This window comes from Oncorhynchus kisutch, linkage group LG20, assembly GCF_002021735.2.
Source record: "Oncorhynchus kisutch isolate 150728-3 linkage group LG20, Okis_V2, whole genome shotgun sequence".
Taxonomy (NCBI): Eukaryota; Metazoa; Chordata; class Actinopteri; order Salmoniformes; family Salmonidae; genus Oncorhynchus; species Oncorhynchus kisutch.
Window position 1 is genome coordinate 37,401,403 of NC_034193.2, and position 20,684 is coordinate 37,422,086.

The 20,684-nt window shown below is 43.4% G+C and overlaps 1 protein-coding gene across 1 annotated transcript in view; it reads left to right on the forward strand.

The window, feature by feature from the left end:
• Positions 1–8,566: 8,566 nt before the first annotated feature.
• LOC109875524 (inactive tyrosine-protein kinase 7-like) overlaps positions 8,567–20,684 on the forward strand; it is a 39,430-nt gene continuing 27,312 nt past the window's right edge. The window contains exon 1 of the mRNA XM_020467853.2: positions 8,567–9,053. Within this exon, the coding sequence (XP_020323442.1) occupies positions 8,930–9,053 (124 nt within the window). The 5' untranslated portion in view covers positions 8,567–8,929. The remainder of the gene's footprint in view (positions 9,054–20,684) is intronic.

Consider the following 20,684-nt stretch of genomic DNA (forward strand, 5'->3'; position numbering starts at 1 on the left):
AGTGTCCCCCCCTTTGAAGAGGGGGATGACCGCAGCTGCTTTCCAATCTTTGGGAATCTCAGACGACACGAAAGAGAGGTTGAACAGGCTAGTAATAGGGGTGGCAACAATTTCTGCAGATAATTTTAGAAAGAAAGGGTCCAGATTGTCTAGCCCGGCTGATTTGTAGGGGTCCAGATTTTGCAGCTCTTTCAGAACATCAGCTGAACGGATTTGGGAGAAGGGGAAATGGGGAAGGCTTGGGCGAGTTGCTGTTGGGGGTGCAGTGCTGTTGACCGGGGTAGGAGTAGCCAGGTGGAAAGCATGGCCAGCCGTAGAAAAATGCTTATTGAAATTCTCAATTATGGTGGATTTATCAGTGGTGAACGTGTTTCCTATCTTCAGTGCAGTGGGCAGCTGGGAGGAGGTGTTCTTATTCTCCATGGACTTTAGTGTCCCAGAACTTTTTTGAGTTAGTGTTGCAGGAAGCCAATTTCAGCTTGAAGAAGCTAGCCTTGGCTTTTCTAACTGCCTGTGTATAATGGTTTCTAGCTTCCCTGAACAGCTGCATATCACGGGGGCTGTTCGATGCTAATGCAGAACGCCATAGGATGTTTTTGTGTTGGTTAAGGGCAGTCAGGTCTGGGGAGAACCAAGGGCTATATCTGTTCCTAAATTTCTTGAATGGGGCATGTTTATTTAAGATGGAAGGCATTTAAAAAAAATATCCAGGCATCCTCTACTGACAGGATGCAATCAATATCCTTCCAGGATACCCCGGCCAGGTCGATTAGAAAGGCCTGCTCGCTGAAGTGTTTCAGGGAGCGTATTACAGTGATGAGTGGAGGTCGTTTGACCGCTGACCCATTACGGATGCAGGCAATGAGGCAGTGATCGCTGAGATCTTGGTTGAAGACAGCAGAGGTGTATTTAGAGGGCAAGTTGGTTAGGATGATATCTATGAGGGTGCCCGTGTTTAAGGCTTTGGGGAGGTACCTTGTAGGTTCATTGATCATTTGTGTGAGATTGAGGGCATCAAGTTTAGATTGTAGGATGGCTGGGGTGTTAAGCATGTTCCAGTTTAGGTCGCCTAGCAGCACAAGCTCTGAAGATAGATGGGGGGCAATCAGTTCACATATGGTGTCCAGAGCACAGCTGGGGGCAGAGGGTGGTCTATAGCAGGCGGCAACGGTGAGAGACTTGTTTTTAGAGAGGTGGATTTTTAAAAGTAGAAGTTCAAATTGTTTGGGTACAGACCTGGATAGTAGGACAGAACTCTGCAGGCTATCTTTGCAATAGATTGCAACACCGCCCCCTTTGGCAGTTCTATCTTGTCTGAAAATGTTGTAATTTGGAATAAAAATTTCAGAATTTTTGGTGGTCTTCCTAAGCCAGGATTCAGACACAGCTAGAACATCTGGGTTGGCAGAGTGTGCTAAAGCAGTGAATAGAACAAACTTAGGGAGGAGGCTTCTAATGTTAACATGCATGAAACCAAGGCTATTACGGTTACAGAAGTCGTCAAAAGAGAGTGCCTGGGGAATAGGAGTGGAGCTAGGCACTGCAGGGCCTGGATTCACCTCTACATCGCCAGAGGAACATAGGAGGAGTAGAATAAGGGTGCGGCTAAAAGCAATAAGAATTGGTCGTCTAGAACATCTGGAACAGAGAGTAAAAGGAGGTTTCTGGGGGTGATAAAATAGCATCAGGGTATAATGTACAGACAAAAGGTATGGTAGGATGTGAATACAGTGGAGGTAAACCTAGGTATTGAGTGATGAAGAGAGAGATATTGTCTCTAGAAACATCATTGAAACCAGGAGATGTCATTGCATGTGTGGGTGGTGGAACTAATAGGTTGGATAAGGTATAGTGAGCAGGACTAGAGGCTCTACAGTGAAATAAGCCAATAAACACTAACCAGAACAGCAATGGACAAGGCATATTGACATTAAGGAGAGGCATGCTTAGTCGAGTGATCAAAAGGGTCCAGTGAGTGGAGAGGTTGGTTGGGGGTCACGGCGATTTAGACAGCTAGCCAGGCCATCGGTAGCAAGCTAGCATAGGATGGAGGTCTGTTATTAGCCACCTCTTGCGTTCCGTCAGTAGATTAGTGGGGTTCCGTGTGGTAGAGGGGATTAATCAAAATCACACAACAACAAAAATAAAAACAAAAGATATAGTTAGAGGCCCAAGAAGAAAACATAATACAAATAAATAAATAAATTGTCCGATTGTCTATTCAGATAGCAGCCGATAATACAGCTAACGGTTAGCAGGCCGCAGATGGGCATTCAGGTAACGTCGCGACTGAGGAGCCAGCCGGATAACTCCTTCGGGTAGATAACGTCGGCAGTCCAGTTGTGAAGGCCCGGTGGGGCTCCGCGTAGGCAGCAAAACGGGTCCGGATAGGTGACTGCAGCCCAGGAGTGATTGATGGAACTCAGGAGTGATTGATGGAGCTGGCTAGCTCCAGAATAATTGATGTTTGCTCCGGAATCGACGAAAGCCGATAGTCACATGGATAGCAGCTAGCTAGCTGTGAGATCCAGGTATGAATGTCCAGAGAGCGGTTGAAATCCAGGGACATGGAGAGAAAAATTGGTCCAGTATGTTCCGTTCCGAGCCGCGCTGCGCTGAGCCGTACAAAACTGGCGATAGATTTGAGCTAAAGGATAGCTGATGACCACAAACCGTGGTTAGCTGAATACTAACGATTTGCCAGTAAAGAAGCTAACTAGCTTCTGAACTAGCTTCCGATTAGCTTCTGGATTAGCTTCTGGCTAGCTCCTGGCTAGCTTCTGGCAGGATTACAGATTTGAGGTAAATAAGTCTTTTTATAAATATAAATTGGTGAGGCGGGTTGCAGGAGAGTGTTTTGAAGAGGAGTTGATGGAAAATTTAAAAAATGTAGGTGAAAAAAAGTTGTAAATATATATATATGGGACACGACAAGACGAGGACAAAAGACGTCTGAACTGCTATGCCATCTTGGGACACTATACATCTGCCTCACCAGGCACCCATATTGGTAGGATGTGTGTATAGACGTCCTAGCTCTAAGGTGTCCTATCTGGATGAATTATGCACTGGGGTTGACCAGGCCACAGATAGTAACAGAGATGTGTTTATCTTGGGTGATTTCAATATAAATTCATTCAAATATAACTAAATTGATGAGATATGCTGAGAACTGTGAAACAAATGATTAAGGATACTACTAGATCATCAATTAAGATGGGTCATCGTTCAGACACATGCATTGATCTGATCTTCTGTAATATACCATTGCAATGCTTAAAAGCCAGATCAGTGCCATAATATTGTGACCATAACCATGAACACCAAGGTTCCAAAGAAACCCTCAAGGATTATGGTCAAGAGAAATTGTAAAACCTTTAATCATGAGCTATTTCAAAATTATTTGGCTACTGTACCCTGGGAGCTGATTTATCAAGAGGATGATTGAAATCACACAACAGAATGTTTTATTGATGTTCTCACTGAGGTAATGGACCATCATGCCCCAGTAAGAAAGAGGACAGTCGGGGCTCGTCCATCTCTATGGAGTGATGATGAACTGGGTGAGGCTTTTTCTCAAAGAAATATGGCAAAAGTCTTAGCAGCCAAATCTAAACTAGAAACTGATGTTCAGAATTATAGAACATTGCGTAATTATGCAGATAAATTAAATCTTAAGAAAAAAAAAATGTTATTTTACAAAAATGCTTTTATTGATTGTAAAAATCATTCTTAAAATGTGTGGAATAGAGTTAAGGGCTTACTTGTAGATCTATCTCATCATGCCCATCTAGTGTGGAGGTTGGCGGGAGAACAATAACAAAACCAGCTGATATTGCCAATAATTTTGCCAATTTTTTTACAAAGAAAATGTATTTACTGAGTGATAATGTAAACATACATTCTTCCAAACAAGCTATTGTCCAATGGATTGATGATCATATTATGAGCAACAAGACCTGCTCTTTTAGTCTACAAATGGTGTCAGTAGAGGTGGTGTTAAAACTATTGAAGTCATTACCTGATGGTAAATGTACAGGTTATGACCTTATGGACAATTTTTTACTTCGCTATGCTGCCCCATAGATTGCAGCTCCACTGAAATAAATATGTAAATGGTCAGTGGAAAAGGGGATGTTTGCAAATGTATGGAAGCATGCGAAACTGTGTTCTATTCCGAAAGACAGCAAAGAACCCATTACTCCGGCCAATAGTCGACCATTTAGTCTACGCCCTGCACTCAGTAAGATATTGGAGGGTAATTGTGAATAGACAAATATGGGACAACATGGTTAAGAATGATCTGATTACAGCCAATCAGCATGCTTATCGCAAAATGTAACGGCTGTCGTAGGTGGGAGAAGGTGAGGACCAAGATGCAGCGTGGTAAGTGTTCATCATTATTTTAATAAACTGAACACTAAATACAACAAGGAACAAAAGAAACAACCAAAACAGCTCCGTCAGGTGCAAAACACACTAAACAGAAAATCACTACCCACAAAACCCATGTGGGCAAGAGCTACCTAAGTATGGTTCTCAATCAGAGACAACGACAGACAGCTGTCCCTGATTGAGAACCATACCCGGCCAAAAACAAAGAAATACAAAAACATAGAAAAAAGAACATAGAATGCCCATCCTAGTCACACCCTGGCCTAACCAAAATAGAGAATAAAAAGCCTCTCCATGGCCAGAGCGTGACACAAAACACATTCCACTACCACTGCATTGGTTGACATGACTGACCAGTGGCTCAATGCTATGGATGATGGCAGGTTTGCGGGTGTACAATTTTTTGATTTTAGTGCAGCATTTGATTTAGTGGATCATGAAATAATTTTGACAAAATTAATGCATTATGGTTAAGGAGGTAGCACTGAATTGGGTACAGTCATATAAAACTGACAGGAAACAGTCCACCTATGTCAATGGTTCATTTTCTTCCCCTCATGCTTTAAACCCTGGAATACCGCAAGGCAGCTGCCTTGGGCCACTTCTTTACTTAATATATACCAACGACCTTCCTTATGCCTTATCTGAAACTCAAGCTACTAGATTTGCAGATAATACTACAATTTATACAGCAAGACAATCGGTTCAACATGTACAGCAAGCTCTACAAGTAGATTTGGAAAATATCAGGGTGTAGTGGAACGACCCTGGGTTTATAAGCGTGGATATTGACTCTGCCGCTCGAGCATGCTTTTGGGGCACAGTCGATAGCGCGCTGGACTTCGGATTAGAAGGTTGAGTGTTCGAGACCTGCTCCCTGCCTGTTTCATCACACAAAGGTCTTCAGTTGGTAAGAGACAGACATTCAGTAAATATCAGGAATAGATTGTCCACCATCTATGTGTTATCCAGACAGAAAAGAGAAATAGGCAAAATAACATTTTGATGTAGAGTGTGGCGTACAGCAGGTCAGCCACCGGCGGGAGACTCGTCGAGGCCTATTGACAGACGGAGTATACATAACGAGGCGATCGCTCCATCTGCCAGGTCTCGACGAGCTCTCCGCCCAGGACTAATTGAGCCTGATTGGGGAGTTTGTGAGCAATCAAGGGCTGGTTGCTCACCAGCTGTACAAGCCCCATAAAGCTACCAGAAGGGCAGCACACAGGAGAGGACTGGGGGAAGTAAGGTGACTTCCGTGCAGTTGGAGACAGTGCCCGAGCTAAGACGAGGGTGTTGAGTTTGTGTGCCCGACAGGATACAACAAGACGGAGCCCAGAAGACGGTATCCCAGAGAGGGTCTCATGGGGGAGACTGATCGTTTTCTTTTGATTTATTATTTCATAAACATCCTTGAAACCGAGCTAATCATACTCTGTCCATGTCTGATCTGTGTAAATGTCTTGACCAAACCCCCTGGCCTGCCACAAGTGGTGGAGAATGCGGGCAATCTGATAACATGGTCAGATCAGGGTTGACATTTACACAGCATCAGCCTGGACAAGTTGATAGCTCCATTCGTCCGGGCCCAACAAGCACAACAGTCGTTTCAGGAACCAACGCTGGAGGAACAGCGATTACAAAATGTTGGGAAGCTGCAAGGAGGAGCGTCCTGAATCACTTCCCAACCAACTAACGGAAGACGATGATGTCGAGACCTACCTCTGTACATTTGAACGGGCGGCTCTACGGGAAGGATGGCCAAGGCCGAAGTGGGCCAGTCTGCTGGCCCCGTTCCTCTCTGGGAATGCCCAAAGGAGTATTGGGACCTGAACGACGAACAGGTGGCTAATTACGACGGGCTCAAACAGGAGATACTCAGCCGCTATGGGTACAGCCTGGCTCAACAGTTCCACGACTGGAGGTTCGTAGCCGACGCATCCCCCCGAGCAGATGAGCGACCTACTGCGCGTCACCAGGGCATGGCTCCTAACTGACGTATCCACCCTCTCCATCCTCGACAAAGTGGTCCTGGATCGCTTCTTACGGGCGCTACCCCACGACATGAAGAGGGCAGCGAATCTATGTGCGCCTCAGACCTTGGAGGGCCTCCTGGAAGCAGTGGAGACGCATCATAACACTCAGACCCTGCTTAATGGGACCCGGGACGAGTCAGCGACCCGTCCGAGGGGACAGAAGGACAGCCCCACCGCGGTGTACTCTGAACCCGACAGTCGGCAGGGCCAAAGGACCACAAACCCGTAGAGAAACGGCTGGGGTAGGGCCGACCCGTCACCGACGACCCCAGGTAGATGGAAACCAAAGGAGGTGTTTTGAGTGTGGCACCCGGGGGCACATTGCCTGGAAATGCCCGGCTTGAGAGGAGTCGATGCCATCAGCTAGCCCCAGAGGCGAGGTGGGTCACGCCGTGAACTATGTCACCTCCTGTTGGGTGCACCCCGAATCAATCAGCACTATTGGACTCGGGAAGTATGGTTACACTCGTAACCACAAGCCTGTTGAACCAGGAGACCGAAAGGGGTAGGGAGATGTCCATTTCCTGTGTTCACGGTGACTCAAAGCGGTATCCAACCGTATGGATCAACCTCGTGAAGCCACAAGGGAGCTGCCAGATGATGGTGGGTGCAGTGCCAGAGTTGCCGGTACCTCTCCTAGGGGGACAGGATTGTCCGCTATTCACGGCCCTATGGGGGCACGAGTTGAGGAAGAAGGTACGAGCCGGCCGGTTCCACTGGCCCGGGATGAGGAGGGCCGTGGAAGACTACTGTCGCAGCTGCCCGGAGTGTCAACTCACAACCCTGAAAGCCCACTTCCAAAGCCCATTGGTCCCCCTACCGATCATCAGGGTGCCCTTTGAATACATCGCCATGGACATAGTGGGACCCCTGGTTAAAAACAGCATGAGGACACAGGTACATCCTGGTGATAGTAGATTATGCCACCCGGTATCCCGAGGCCATTCCCCTACGGGCGGTTGGTATCCAAGGGAATCGCCCGGGAGCTGTTCCACCTCTTTCACTGGGTGGGCATCCCGAACGAGATCTTGACAGACCAAGGTACAGCGTTTATGTCCCGCCTCATGAAAGAGTTGTGTGCCCTCCTGCAGATCAAGCAGATCCGGACCTCCGTTTTTCACCCGCAGACGGTTGGACTCGTCAAGCGCTTTAAAAAAAATGCTCAAACAGATGCTGCGGACTGGGGGAAGTAAGTTGACTTCCGTGTAGTTGGAGACGGGACTGGGGGAAGTAAGTTGACTTCCGTGTAGTTGGAGACGGTGCCCGAGCTAAGACGAGGGAGTTGAGTTTGTGTGCCCGGCAGGATACAGCAAGACGGAGCCCAGAAGACAGTATCCCAGAGAGGGTCTCATGGGGGAGACCGATCCTTTTCTTTTGATTTATTATTTAATAAACACCCTTGAAACCGAGCTAATCATACTCTGTCTGTGTAAACGTCTTGATCAAATGGTTTAGACTATGATGAAGGACAAGGAAGACTGTCTTCAATCTTATCATAAACTATTAATGCAATATTGACACGTTAATAACAGCAGTGGCACAAACACTATTTGAAGAATGTATCCAAATAACTACATTTTTGCCAGTACATTATGCAGCACACTAATGCAATTGTTCAAACCGCTTACTCTGCCACAAATCAAATCAAATCAAGAGCAATAAAGAAATGTAATAATTTAACTGAGCAAACCAGAAACCTTTCTATATATAAATTGAAACAATGCTTTAAAACCATTTAAATATAATACATAGGAAAGTTGTGCTTGACTATGGTAGATGAAGAATCAATCTATCAGTCTATCTATTTTAGACTGTTAGAGTATTTATGTTAGAGTCTATTATGTATGTTTGTAACAGTGTGTGAAAAATGTGATCATATTACAAATAGTTTTTTAATGGACTCTTGGAAGATTAGTCCAAATGAGGACTAAAAGGGAACCAAATCAAATACATCCCCCCTCCTCTCCCCTGTAACTATTCCCCAGGTTGTTGCTGTAAATGAGAATGTGTTCTCAGTCAATTTACCTGGTAAAATAAAATAAAAATAAAATGTTTGCATAGAAAAGTGCAAACACGTTTGGCCTACTAACGCTACCTTTAAAAAAAATAATTATTTAGTGCCCACCATCCCCTCCCTCTCTTCTCCAAACACCGGAAGCTTCTCATCCAATGTGGGAGCGAAGGGGAGAGTAAAATAAAAAGGCTACTTTCATTCAATAGTGTCGAAGTAATTTTATGTAGGCAGCTTTCTTTCTTTTTGCCATTATTTGAAATAAAGGAATAGGGCCCACGTCTTCACATTTACAAATTGATCGTGCAACAGTCGTATCATCGGACGACCACTAGACAAAGCAGTCGTTTCTCGTTGGAGTACTTTTCAGAGGTCTTGTGAAACGCTGATAGTTCAGGTTTTCGCGCTGACTTCCCTTGGTTTTGGGGGTCGTTTTCTTGTGCGAATGATTTAACTTAGTTGTGGCTTACTTTGCTGGAGTTCTATTATGGAGTTACCGTCCACAGAAAATAATGGTTTCAAAGAGAGTAACCTGAACTCGGCGAATAGGCGTAGACAAGGAGTCATGCCGACCATACACACCACGACTCTCTTTCTTATTTTCACCAAAGGTAAGTAGACACCAAGTGGCCACAAGCCCGCCGGGTGTTATACATGTTAAGTTATCTGAAAGTGTGCTTATCGCTCGGTACAATACTCTATACTAGAGACTACTACTTCAATGTAACAAACTAGCTTTATTTCAGAAAAATGTTGGTGACTAGAGTATAGTACGTTATCCAATAACCCAAGTTGTAAGTGCCCACAAACAAGTTGAAACAAAAAACCAAGACAACGTTAAAAATGTAACCCTTTTATTCTACGAAAGGATAGTGTAATATTTAACGGCAGTAAGCTCGTTGTCACCCACTCCCCAAAAAACTCAGTGAAAATCTATATTTTTTTAATGTCCAGTTGGTTAGTTTAGATAATGTCATGACCAAATATTCTATCCCCTTGAGCATTGGTCTTTGACTTGACAGCATTGTAGGGCATACAAAGAACTGTCTTCCAATGCCACACATGGTAATGCTGCTATTTCCATAACAATATGCATTTTACAGTATGTCATTTGAGCTTAGTAGAGCTCATAACAGGACCACGACTAAAAACTGTTTTTGGGCAGAAGGCAGAATAATTATCAATATTGGTTGTCTGCAAAATTCATGTTTGCATGACCTGACTTCAGAAGTTTCCCTACTGCTCAGCTTGATTCAACAGGCTCTTTCATAAAATATAGCCAGACCTGGGCTGAAGAGAGTGGGGGAAGTGACTGGCCTACAGTGAGTGTACAAAATATTAAGAACACCTAACTAATATTGAGTTGCACCCCTCTTTCCCTCATAACAGCCTCAATTTGTTGGGGCATGGACTCTACAAGGTGTCAAGCTTTTCATAGGGATGCTGGCCCATGTTGACTCCAATGTTTCCTACCGTTGTGTCAAGTTGGCTGGATGTCCTTTGGGTGAGGGTGCATTTTTGATACTCACAGGAAAATGTTGAGCATGAAAAACCCAGCAGCATTGCAGTTATTGAGACAAACCGGTGCACGTACCCCGTTCAAAAGCACTTTTGTCTTGCCCTTTCACCCTCTGAACGGCACATATACCCAATCCATGTCTCAATTGTCTCCATGCTTAAAAATCTTCTTCACTTCATCGACACTGATTGAGGTGGATTTTACAAGTGACATCAATAAGGAATCATAGCTTTCACCCAGGCTCACCTGATCAGTCTGTCATGGAGAGCAGGTGTTCTTACTGCTCAAACATTTTCCAATCATCTCAGAAGTTCCAATTCTAATTGGGCAGCACAGGCTGATTGTCAGGAAGGATATGTTCATAGAGATCCTATAACTGAATTATAGGATCCTATGGATATGTTGGTAAGGCAAATACTGTAGTACAGCGTGTAGAAGGGTAATTTAGCTATGCTGCAGGCTAAAGACGCCTGTAAAAATTTAAGGTAAGCTTGTGCAAAGAAGTGACATGGCTCCAGCTCAATGCTTTTGCTTTGGTCCTTCCACAATGCCCCAATGTATGACTACAGTATATATATATTTTTTATCTTGTAGGTAAGTGGAAGTGTGGAGAAACAGTCAGGGAATGGATTTGTATCTTTTTGGAGACATGGAGAAAAAGTGTGTTGGGGTGTTGGCCTCAGGGTCTCTGGAGGAAATGGGACTACATTTGCATGGAAACCCAGGAGATAAAAGCAGCCTGACAAGAGACTTCACAGGTAGTTGAGGGGCCTGCTTGATCTTTAGAACTCGAGGGGGACCATCTCCTTCCATTGTTATGGAAATCAGGATTGGTCTGGGAAAAATACTTTAGAAGCACTCACTGTAATTGCAAAGACAGAAGTAGTATCATTTCACCTGACAAGTCCCTTTGCTCTGATTTGGACTCACATTTTTGTTTATTCTAAACTAAGATGACTGAGAAGCATGCTATGCTGTAGTGTGGTTTTCATACTATAATTAAGTGGAAAAGAGCCCCCAGTCTTATTGGACTGTTTTTAAATGCAAGGCTCTGTGTATTGTTTGAAATATCACCATTTTGATTTCTGGGGCTTCAGAGGGGGAAATAAAAATGTCTTCAGATACTTTTGTGAGCCCTTTTCCCCTGACAAGATGGTCCTGTGTCGCGATTAAGATCTACAGTGTATAATGTGAAACATCCTTTGCCTTTAAGTACTGGAATATGGCCTGCTTCCAAGAAGGTTTCAGTTAGAGGAATAGTTCACATTGATTACAAATGTAACTTGTTTTATAGTTATTTGGAGAGTGGTCTATGTACCTGGAGAGCCGGCGATCTAATATTTAGGTTTGTTTACTTTGCTACACAGCCAGTGTTTTGGCTGCTGACGCTAGTATAGATTATTTTCTTGGTTGTATTACCTTTCACGTGAGGTATATTTGTAAGTTGAGTGAACTCTCGTAAACCAACAGCGCCCACACAGGACATAGGCAACGCCACGCCACATAAGGCTATATCACACAGGGCATAGGGGATGCTACAGCCGGCTATATCGCAGAGATGAGGAAGTGAGAATAACCAAACACATACAATAAGCTCAATCACCATTTGCAGCAATGGAAGTGCATTATTTTCTGAAACATTGAATTATGCCTATAGTATTCTAATCTTATTTCCAACATTTCATCCAATTTGTGTCGTACTTTCAGAGCTTGTACAAATTTGCTGGTTCGAGCAAAACCCAGTCCTTATTTCCTATACTACCATCTGTTCCTACTGTGTGTGTGTCTTGTTAAAGCAATGGCAACTACTCGTATGAAAGAGAGGGTCACTCTGGTCTATGACACATGTGAGGATGGAGGATAAGCAGCTGTTTTCATGCAACACATTCTGGATTGGGTGTGATGGCATGTTCTTCTCTCTTGTCGAACTCCTCTGAGGTCTCGTGGGTCTTTGGGACTGTGCCGTTAAATGTCAGGGGTAACCATCACTATTCTCTTTTGGCACACCTCTGGCAGCTGCAGTTTGATCAGGCACACAAGTGTTTATTACAGCTGAACTTTAAGATCTGGAAAATATGTTTTTGAAGGAGTTTTTTTTTTGGGGGGGGGTAGAAATAATAAATCTCACCACTATTGCCCTTTAGTCAGCCAAAGCAAATGGTGTTAGCGGTCAGCCCTGATATATAGGGCATTTATTAGAGAGGGGGGTTGATGTTTAAAGATTTGTCGTACTATTATTAGAAGTGTAAAAATAAGACCTCAACCTCTATGCAACGTCACACACATACACACCAATGAAATATGCACAATTTTAAATGTAACAGTGGAGATTCACAGTTTAGATGAGTAACTGTTAACTGCACAGTATTTAAAGCAAAACTGCAGTGACACTATTTACACTGTCAAAGGTTTCAAAATTACATGGGCAGGTGGGTGTAAAGGTAACATTTTATAATTGAGTCCTCTGATATGGTTGATGCCCAACTCATAGGATGATTGATGCAACTTTATTTGCTTGTTGAGTAAATCTACCCTGGGTCAACCCAGCCGGGTCGTGCCAAGGCATGTTGTAACCGAGGTGCTTGTCATTAGTTTCCACAATGGCCTCCGTATTTGGGGCCCAACCCTGTGCACAAAGACGATGCCAGCGGCGGACACAACTGACGTTTGATCTGATAGCCCTTAATGAGCTCCTAAAATGACAGCCTGGCAGATGTTTGAAATGAATGCCTGTGTAAACCATGCCACCCGTCGTGAGATTGCTCGCCGGCAGAGAAATAGCAAGGGCCTTGGCAAGGAGGAAGAGATTCGGCTCATAAGATGTCAAGTTATCTGATATGGAGTGTCAGCCAGGAATGGCCTGAACAAAATGGTGGGAAAAATTGGTCTGTTTTGAAGTGTCTAATGATGAACTGTTCAACAACAAAGCTCAGAACTATGTGGTCTCCAGACTCATGGTAGTATGTGTTTTTAAACATTTCAAAGCATTTGGTTTAATTATTGTTTTTGTTTTTTTGCTAAATTGGACGTTCTTTAGAACCAATTAGGAAACTACATCTGTGTGTGGATCTGTTACTCTGGCGTACTTAGGTGCTTATTTAAAAAAAGAAAAATGTATCCCCTTTTTCACTCCTTGATGGAAAAACGGCTCCAATTTCCTTTGTGTGGCCAGGAAATGTTGGGTTGAAATCAACAGCTTTCACTGGTTGCAACGGATTAAAAATGGACGATTGTGTGGAAGATAAATCCCAAAGACGGTGTGAGTCATCCGTTGCAGAATAACTTTGATGACCCAATTGTTGAATGATTCCATTGTCTTTACGTTTAACGGAGAAGGATGAAATGAAGTAGTCTGTTGGGCATGAGGTCAAACTTAAATGTTTGCCGTTGCACACCCTTCATTGCCACTTTCTAGATGAATCAAAATGTCACTTTTTTTAGACATGCCTTTCTGCCAAAGCTAGGACCTAGGCTTGTCTTTCAGCCGAATAAGAGCCATTAGCACCATATCAGTCAAGGTGCATAGCCCTGTAACCCTGGCAAACCTCAGTGCTGCTGACTGGGAGAGGAGTGTTTCCATGTTGTAAAGTACACTAGGAAAGCCAGGCAGATTGTCATTCACAATTCCACATAGAGATTTGGCTGCATTTCTTTCCCATTTTTAGAGAGGGATTTCACAATTTATTGAGGACTGATTATGGCTTTTTGATAAGAATATTTGCAGATATATATATATATATATGCTTTTAAAAAATCTTCTTCAAAATACTTGCATGTAAACCCTGAATAACACACTCCCAGAACTGCTTGGGTTTTGTGCCAAATGATAAGTAATGACATAAGAGTAATTGCTGACGCAGTGTATAAAGTATACACAAAAGTAGTGGTCCAACTGTTTATGTCCGTGCCATCCCTTCATGCTCCTCTAAAATGACGACGGCATGTGAAATGGACAGCGAAACTCCCAGGTGAAAAGAACCCTGTCTGACAGAGCCAATCACAACTATGCACGGCTCTCGTTGAACATGATGAGGTACACCAAAGGCTGCTCAAAAGCCACAGGATCCAATCATCAAGGGAAACCCACACAGACTGAATCCAGGGCAGAGAGGTCACGAGCAGGGGAGAAGAGATGTTTTTACACTTCGCCACCCAAGAACAAGCTCAGTCTGAACCGTTTGAAGAACTAGGGACATGAGTGCTGGTACCTTTTTTTGAGTCCCTCTGTGGTAAAACAATATTTATTGCTAGATGTTTTGCCAGATTTTTGCCCTTCGCTGCGTATTGACCCTTTCCGGTCCTCTCAAGGGCTGTCTGGAGAGATTTGTTTTAGTCTGTTGACCTGCCTGGAACCAATATGGAGTTGCATGGTGACTCTCCTGAGTGCTATGCAGAGAGAACAAGTGGTTCTTGTTATGAGATCAGAATTTGTGTAATTAAATTGAAGTCCATATGCTTTTCATTAAGCGCCATCTATTTCCAGAAGCGAATTTAGAAATGCCACAACATTCCCAGAGCACCAAAGGCTTTTTAGATTTTATGTACTATAAAGAGAAGCGTGTGGAATTTACTGTGGAGGATAGACTAACCTTCAGCACTACACACATTGCCCCTTCCCGCCAATTTAGTTTGTGAGAAGAAATAATTACTTGGTTACTATGCCAACACTATCAACATATGAGGTCTAAAAAAACTGCTGGGTTGCACAACTGTGAACGTCCCAAGCCTCGTCTCCTAAACATTTCAACATCCTCTGCTGTTGGCCTCCCTTAATGTTTATTGTATTTTGTCCCTCCTTGTGTGCTGTAGGGGTATTGTTTGTTTGTCAGGGGCCCCACGCTTTCTGCGGTACGCATCAGTCGCTTGCACTTCTCACAGCATGAGGTCAACACTGCCAACTGGCAGGTGTGGAGGGGGTGAAGCAGGGGGTGGAGAGGATGACCCCCCCACCCCCACCCACAGGGGACAGCTAATCGAAAACACATACTCTGGATAGACTTCCAAGTCTGAGCTGCCTGCGGCAGATGCCATACCACGGTGGATGAGGGGGCATAGTTGAGATGTCATGGGTTGTAACCTGGCTTTGGTGCATCAATTGTTATTTCCGCCCCGAAAACAGAGAGTAGGCTACTTTATCACCTTCAAGGACAGTTAGCCAACAGTAAAATGAAAGCCCCAAGGCTCACATGAGAAAAGTGGCTGAACCCCTGACTCTTCCAGGGCCGGAAACTTGGCTCTGGACTCTTAAAAATCGAGGTAGACAAAGCTTTTATTTTCTTCTCCAGGAGCATATCAAATTAGGCATAAGTAAAGGCTTTGATTTCTGAATCAGAAAATGTTAAAATCTACAAGGAAAAGGTCTAATCAGAAATGCATCAAAACCCCTGCCAAATAATATCAACCTTTTTAATATTTGGTTTTTGGAGGAATTGTTTATGAGTTAAAAAAATATATTGCCTTGTGCCTCTTAATTCCGTAACCAAAAAGCGACATATATTTTAAAATGTCTCTCCCTCATGAGGGAGGATAATGAAAGTTCACAAAATAATAGGTAATGGTAGACCTACCGATTTTCAGTTATAGTGATTTTACTGATATCAAATTTACTTGAATTATTAAGTGAATATAACTCGTAATTCTTTTACCAAATTGCTACAATGGGAAATCATAATAGTCACATCACAGTTGGGTCACCTGCTACTGTCCTCCCTTCCACTGTCATGTTCAGCTCAGAACAGCTTTGTCTGTCTCATGGTCAAACCAAGAGTGTTAACAGGCTGAGTCTGGACAACCTCTCGCTCTGTCTCGCTCCAGTTAATGTCACCTCTCCCAGCTCTTACTGACCTCTACCCACGAGCCCACTGTAACAAGCAACCTAACGCACTGACCGACATCAGACGTCTATGGATGTTGAAAAGTAGTTTACATTTGGTCAGTCGACCAGGACCAAATATGAACCTATATTTCACAAGTTTGGGTAGCTCAGTGGAGTATAACTGCACATTTCAGCACCCAAAGAATATCCCGCTTTTACACAGGACAATTCATGTGATACTGCTGCAGTTTGCCCACACACTAGTCGCCGCTCAACTCCATCGTACATCGTTGTTTAGTCGGCTAAATAGAGTAGAGTACAATGTAGTACAGTACAGAAAAATGTATTCTAATACTGTATATAGGTGGTTTAATCAGTTAGTCTTTTCTGTAGTATTTGTCTAAGTCGTGTCATGTAATTACATTTTTTTTTTTACTGTCATAATCTCCATCAAGAAAATGACCATGTATGGCCATAGTAAGCTCCCACTCATCTCTGCGCCCACCCCCCTCCAGCTGTTTTGTCCCTTGTATGTTCAGTGAAGGGGCAGGGGATTCTCATATAAATGTTTTGGCCACAGATGGGTATCCATCTCACAGCTGGGCCCCTGCGTTAAATGAAGGGAACGGTTCACCAAGGATTTAGTCTCATCGGCCTCTGATACAATCGCATGCCATGCTCTCTGTGATGACAGGACAGAAGAGAACAGCTGCAATGCAAACCCATCCTAGGTCTGGTTTCTTATATCGAATTAATTCCAATGAATGTTTTTCTGCAATATTCCAGATGTTTGAATCGCATGAAGTTATTTTCTATATCCTTTTTATGAGCGTTTGTCTGCTTGTTCTCATGTTGTCTTTTTGGTCTCCTTCGCTGTAAGCCTTGCGACCAAGCTTATTCTGGACAGGATTTGGGCAAGAGTGAAACCTCTCGCTTCGCCTTTTCCTCTCTGTTTCCACACACACCAAGCCCCTCCCCCTGCCACACCAACAAAGTTGAGAGAACACTTCTTCCTCTGACAAGCAGTGTCAACTCGCAATTTGAGGTTTGGTCCAACAGAATCTGTCAAATGGACACTGAAACACATTGAGACATTTTACTGCAATAAAGAAGTTAACCTTTCTAACGATACCTTTTTTTAAATGTTTCAACTACTCAAATTGCACGCAGAGCAGACACTACTGAAACAGGAGTATCAGTGAACATTGATTCTGGAAAATGAATGCTCAGTTTGTCGCATGGCATTGCGGCATGTTAGCTACAGACTTATGTTAGCTGTGTGGTCTTTTTATTTTAAATGTGCAGTAAGAATTCAAACATAATTGATATAATGAATTGGCAACTCGTTTTCATTCTGAGAAATAAGGTAGGCCACTTGATTTTTAACATCTGAACACAGTGGACAGGCTAGCATGCTGTTCAAACAGTGGGAGACAGACAGAAGGGTGTGTTCGTAACAATTCAACTGTTCTGCCTTGTTAGCGAACAAATAGATTCAAGTTAGCTAAACTTTAAATATAAACATTAACCGGCTACTCACTAGCATGTTCTTTTGCCTGAGAGATTGAAACCTGTGTTAATTTTCTGTATGGTAATATCTGCTCCAAGAAGTTTGTCATTATTGGTGAATGTACATTATGCATTTGTTCTGGTAAAATGTTTGAACAAAAAGGGGCATTTTCATAGACTTGAAAGCCAGATCAGTGATTATTGCAAAAAAAGAATCAGGTGCAACTAGTTAGAGAAATTATATTATTTAGCCTAATTTCACACGCTGTGAATTCATTAGATTATTGCTGACTGTTTGAAATGCGGTGTATTTTACCTTTTTAATTGTACAACAATGCTTATTTAGAGAACATAAACAAAATATCTTGTGAATCGCCCTTAAGTTTGAAAAGATTTTGATTTTTAGGCTAGATCGCCCCGCCCTATTCTATCCTACTGCCGGGCTGTTCTTTGCTGTGCTCCTCCTTTTTGAGTGGAAAATTGTCATTGTCAATTTATCCAGGAAACACATTTAGCAGTTATGATTAAATTGACTCCAATGCCTACTTCATCCTAATCTCGCTTGACTTCCTTTTACCCTAGTATGGGGAAAAGTAGTCTTACACAGCAGTGTCTGATAAATCCCTCAAGCAACATCCTACTCAGTGTCATTGTCTTACATCAGATGGCGTGTTGATTCCACCTGAACTGTCTCGTATCTTCGTAAATGGTAATGGGATAGATCAAAATTAGTTTGGCTGCCATAACGTTGAAAATATTACCTTACGTGACATCGTCTGCGGAACTCAATTTCTACATCAGAATTGTCTGAATTAATCTAAGCTAAAACAAATGTATTTTTCTTTTTGGTGAGCTAAGGAATATTGTGCTTCAATTAGCAGTGGTTTTGACTATAAGTGCGAAAGCTAACGTAAATTTGTCCCAACGTTAGCTGAGCCAGTCCCTGAAATCATCTTTGACTGAAACGGTGCTGCTAACTAACCAGCTACCTAGTACTGCACACAATGTTGTCTTCCAAAAAAAGCTAGTTAGCAAGTTACTGTAGCTAGTAGTGCTAGCTGATGCTTCCATTGAGTTTTCATGAAGCAGCTGTTCTTCTGCCACGAGTCATTGCAGTAGCCTCCCGAGTCAGCTGTTGTGCTCAGCTGACCCAACGATACGATTACGGGGAGAAACATGCTGATCCTGCGGACTGATTTCTGATATCAGTTCTTTTTAATTGTGGGTCTGCGTGCCTACAACTTCAGGGGGAATTTAGACTGACCAATGCAAGCTTTTTGTGTCATTTATGTCAGTAAGCTAGTTACAACAGTTAGCTACATAGCTGATCAAGTCACTGCAATGGCAACCAACATCCTTGCGCAGCCTTTGTGCAGGAGATAGCCACTGGTTTATAATTTTTTTTTTGCGTACTATTAAATCACTCAAAGTTTAATAACTTCGCTCACTAGTTAATCTGTCTTTCTTGGAATGTCATGTCATACAAGAGCACAGTGATGTCAAATTAGGAACTATGTTTGAATTTTAATTGCAGATGCTTAATATTCATGTTTTAAAATGAGTTCCACGTCCTACATGACAGACTGGTTGAGGAACGTGAGTCGGTACCCTGCACCTCTGCATCGTGGCCCTTATCAGAGTGGATTCACCGTCTCCCCTTTTGCCTGTTGTCTGTCACTCTGGACTGTGATATTAAACGGAGGGCGACTTGCTCCTACTGCACTGTCCCAATGGACTGCAGGCCCAACTGGTTCATCTCAGTATCTGGGGGCATTTCAGAGCGGGCACCTGTTTAGCCATGTCCAGCTTGACACTGTCCCTCAACGTGGGAGCAGCTGCATAAACTTCCAACTTCCTGCTGTTCCAGACCCTCTGATTGGCCTTGTGAACGCCTACCTACCCCCTTCGACTGCAACGCCCCTTAAATGGCTGTTTGTTTGAGGGGTCCAGGCCCAGTGTGATACCGCAGGCCCAACTGCCTTGCCCGACTATTAGGCCGTTCTGGACTATTAGGTTACCCCAGGGAAATCAGCAGCTGAACGTGATGTGATTTAATATGTTGCCTTCTTGCACTTGACAGTCATGCAGCTTGATGACTTAAATAGCTTTTTGCATGCTCCCATGGCGTTGTCTCAAGTGGATGAGATGAGGACAATGGGAGATCCAGTTTCCACTGTTGTGTATCTGCATAACGATGCTCCTCAGCCTTGTGGACCGTGGGTATGGTGAAACACACCTCAGTAAAAGTTATGGCAAGCGTACGTACAATGCTGTTGTCATTTATGGACACCCCTTGTGGTGGGTCATATTTCACAGAGTGGTTTTGTTTTAATGGCTCAATTTAATACTTGGCTCCTTTAGTGGACAGGTGGTCCAAATCAACGCTACACAATTGTTAAGTGGGAGTCTGCTCGCATCCATGGAGTCATCCTTACGCCTGATGTATAGCACCAAAATAGGTCAGTTTGAAGTTACCACAGCGGAAGCCCACAAATATAAGGTAACATTCTCATTTTTATTCTACAGTTTGCCATTGTGGTATCTCCCAGTCTTCATGTTCCACAGCGTTCTGTGGAACCTAAAATATTTCTGTGCCCATCTTTCCCTGCCTACAGTCAATAGCGCTTGGTGGGAGGTCCGTGCATCTGCAATGAAGCCTCGTAGGTATCTTCAAATGGAACCAGTCACAGGCCTAGTATCTTTACACCAAAGGGTCATTGACCGCTGTGCATCAAAGCCCTCCTTTGTGCGAGCGAGGGAGAAACCACATGAGTTTTTTTTGTTGTTGGCACGAACAGAGCCAAGTTGATCTTTGAGACAAGTAGGGTACCGCTATACGAGCTGGAAGAGGAAGACCAGTGCCCTAAAGCTCCGGGTCACCTTATTTGCTTCCCTGCTTGGTGCACGATTTGTGTCTTCAGGTTCACATGAATATTGATTTTAGCTCGATCTTGGGAGGTAGGTTGTGTTTGTCGCTCAGATCCCAGTTGTGATTTAATGTACAGCGTTTTATGCAGCAACAGCTTCCATTTGTGGTTCATGTTTCAGCCAATCAGGTTTGCTTCCACTCGGTTAGTATAGTTCCACTGCTCCAGCAACTATGAATGCCACCTTTGTCACTTTAAATTCCTGCCCTGGAATCAAGGAAGAGGTTTGGAATGTGCCAGTGCCAGGCATTTCTGCAGAGGCTAGGGTCCTCACCTAGACACTGATTTTTGTAGACACTTTTAAATGTGGAAGACCCTTGTCATTCCTGATATCTCAGAGAATCTCATGATTTGAAATTCAATATAAAATAAAGCCTACTGGACTCCAATGGTTCATCATGATGCTCTGGTAAATGTACCATCTCTGGTCAAACAATTCTTTACATGAAACAAATGTTCGAGGCATCATCCT